Source organism: Pyxicephalus adspersus, chromosome 8 (assembly GCF_032062135.1).
Source record: "Pyxicephalus adspersus chromosome 8, UCB_Pads_2.0, whole genome shotgun sequence".
Lineage (NCBI taxonomy): Eukaryota > Metazoa > Chordata > Amphibia > Anura > Pyxicephalidae > Pyxicephalus > Pyxicephalus adspersus.
The window spans coordinates 1,644,375-1,646,773 of record NC_092865.1 but is presented as its reverse complement, the minus strand read 5'-3'; the positions used below and the strand labels follow the sequence as shown (position 1 = coordinate 1,646,773).

At 42.6% G+C, this 2,399-nt stretch overlaps 1 protein-coding gene across 1 annotated transcript in view; it reads left to right on the top strand.

Annotated features, from left to right (window-relative positions):
• The window catches only part of CCDC17 (coiled-coil domain containing 17), a gene marked incomplete at both ends in the record, with an annotated part of 11,046 nt that overhangs the window by 4,114 nt on the left and 4,533 nt on the right, over positions 1 to 2,399 (top strand). Inside the window, 2 exon segments of the mRNA XM_072420635.1 lie at positions 1,046 to 1,182; positions 1,680 to 1,802. Of these exon segments, the coding sequence (XP_072276736.1) occupies positions 1,046 to 1,182; positions 1,680 to 1,802 (260 nt within the window).

The window sequence follows — 2,399 nt, the reverse complement described above, 5'->3', positions numbered from 1 at the left end:
CTCCCATAATCCCCCGCTGCTTTCCTCTGTCCTTCCATAATCCTCCGCTGCTTTCCCCTGTCCTCCCATAATCCCCCGCTGCTTTCCTCTGTCCTCCCATAATCCTCCCCTGCTTTCCTCTGTCCTCCCATAATCCTCTTCTACTTTCTTGCCCCCTGTAATTATCCCCCAGTTCTGTATTATCAGCGTGTAACCTGACCTCCTTCTATAATATATTCAATTATTAGCGCCACCTAGGGGTCAGATATAATTGAAAATACACAATAAACTGCTTAAAGAGGAACTAAACTCAAAAACTACCAAAACAAATAAAATACACTTACCTTAAATCCCTCAGTGCAGACGATCAGTGCAGAGGTCTCTTCCATCGGGTACCAATTCCTCCCAGTATCCGTCTTCAGGCTGGCGCTTAAAAAAAAAAAGGGTGTTGCACTTAAAACACAGACTTTTTACTTGACATAAAAGGGTTGTCTACCTTTTCATGTAAAGTGAAAATTCTGAGTTTAGGTACGCTTTAAAATGACTGGTCAAATACTGTATATTGATTTGCAGCACTTGGCCGTAGACTTTTTAATTCCGATGAAAAGGTGAAAATAAGAATGCAAGATGGCGTAGAAACCATTACCCTGCCTTGAGGAAAGTCACTCCTTCACCTATAAAAAGAGAAAAAATCGCATGGGGTATCAGGTGGAGTAAATTGCTTTCATAGATTTTGCTGATTCTTGTCGTTTTTCTTCATGGAGCGAGCACAGAATCTGTAAAATATAAAAAAATATAACGTTTGATAGTCAAAAAATAACTTTGTTTTGTTGCATTGTATCAGAATTTCAATGCATGAATATTGTAGCTGGAAGCAAAACTCAAAGAAAACAGGGACAAATCAATTTATAAACTGACCAATCAGGATCTGCATTTATTTACCATAGAGTTGAAAGACTAAACCTAATTGGTCAATATGAGCAACAGCTCAGCCTTCTTTATTGTATCTTCTTGCAGTAATAGTTTTCCATAATTTTTTATTTTTTTTAACACTCTTTGTATACAGCGCCCTGCAGTTGGCATATGTGCAGAGCGGAGGGAGCGACCCAGCCGTCCTGGCTCAGATGAGGGATCTGCAGGCTGAAGCGTTAGCGTTTGAAGAAATAGCGCACAAACAAGAACGCAAAGAGAAGAAGAAGAAGCGTGAGTAGCTGTGTATGACATACAGATCTGAGATAGATATATCCAGGGGGATTAACCCTCAGCCCCCCCAGGCCCTGAATCCTGGGTCTGTACCCCTGAGGTACCCATTATGAAGGTCTCCCACCATCCCTATGCTGAATTCCTGAGTCTGTACCCCTGCAGTGACCATTATGAGGGGCTCCCACCATCCCTGTGCTGGGTTCCTGGGTCATTACACCTTCTGTGCCCATTATGAGGGGCTCCCACCATCCCTGTGCTTAATTCCTGGGTTTATACCCCTGCTTTGCTCATTATGAGGGGCTCCCACCATCCTTGCCCTCTATTCCTGGGTCTGTACCCTGCTGTTCACATTATGAGTGGTTCCCACAGTAAGGGGAGCGAGATAAGGAGGGGGTCTGGTATGTAAGTTAGGATATATTTTCTCATTTGTATATTAAATAAAAAATACAACAAAAAAAACCAATAGAATCATTCATAATGAATTCATCATCACTCAGGTCATGACGTGGTCCCTCGGGCCCTGGATGTGGAGCTGATGGCGGTAGAGATGGAGAACCAACGCCTGGAGGAGGAAATCTTTAACCTGAAGTTGCAAAGAAGCCGAAAAAAGATGGATAAAGGTAGGTACATCGGTGGCAACTCTGTCATGATCATGTTTTTTATATGGAGGCTCCTCTAGGTGAAGGGGCATTTTTCCTAATGGTTATCCAAAGGCAATGCATACCGGGAAACGGCAGCAATGAATTCCGGGTATTAACATTTTTACACGGCAGTCTTGTAAGTGAATACCAACCTACTTTATTATTGTAGAATCATTGGTAGGTGATCAGCAAAGACCATGTAATACCTTGTAGCCTGAAAACTGAATTTTTCCATCGTATTATCACTTTATAGTCTTGTACCCCACATAGAAATAGATTTAAAGATACTTGTCTCATCAAAATTTCTGCTCCCTACTTTCACACTTTAATATTTGTATTAGAGTATTTGCCACATCCCTTGTCATTGGTGTCCTCACACAAGCCGGTGCTGTACAGAATAGGTGGGTGGAGGGGGGTGTCAGACCAGTTTGGTGTCCACAGATAAATAAAATGTCCCTTAATAAATGGCGAGGATGCAAAGTAAATCTGTCCCTGTCTTGTTGCAGGCCTGCGTCCTCCTCCTTCTTATTAACGGACACCTTTCCCTGCGGACACCAGACGCCTCCCCCTCTAATA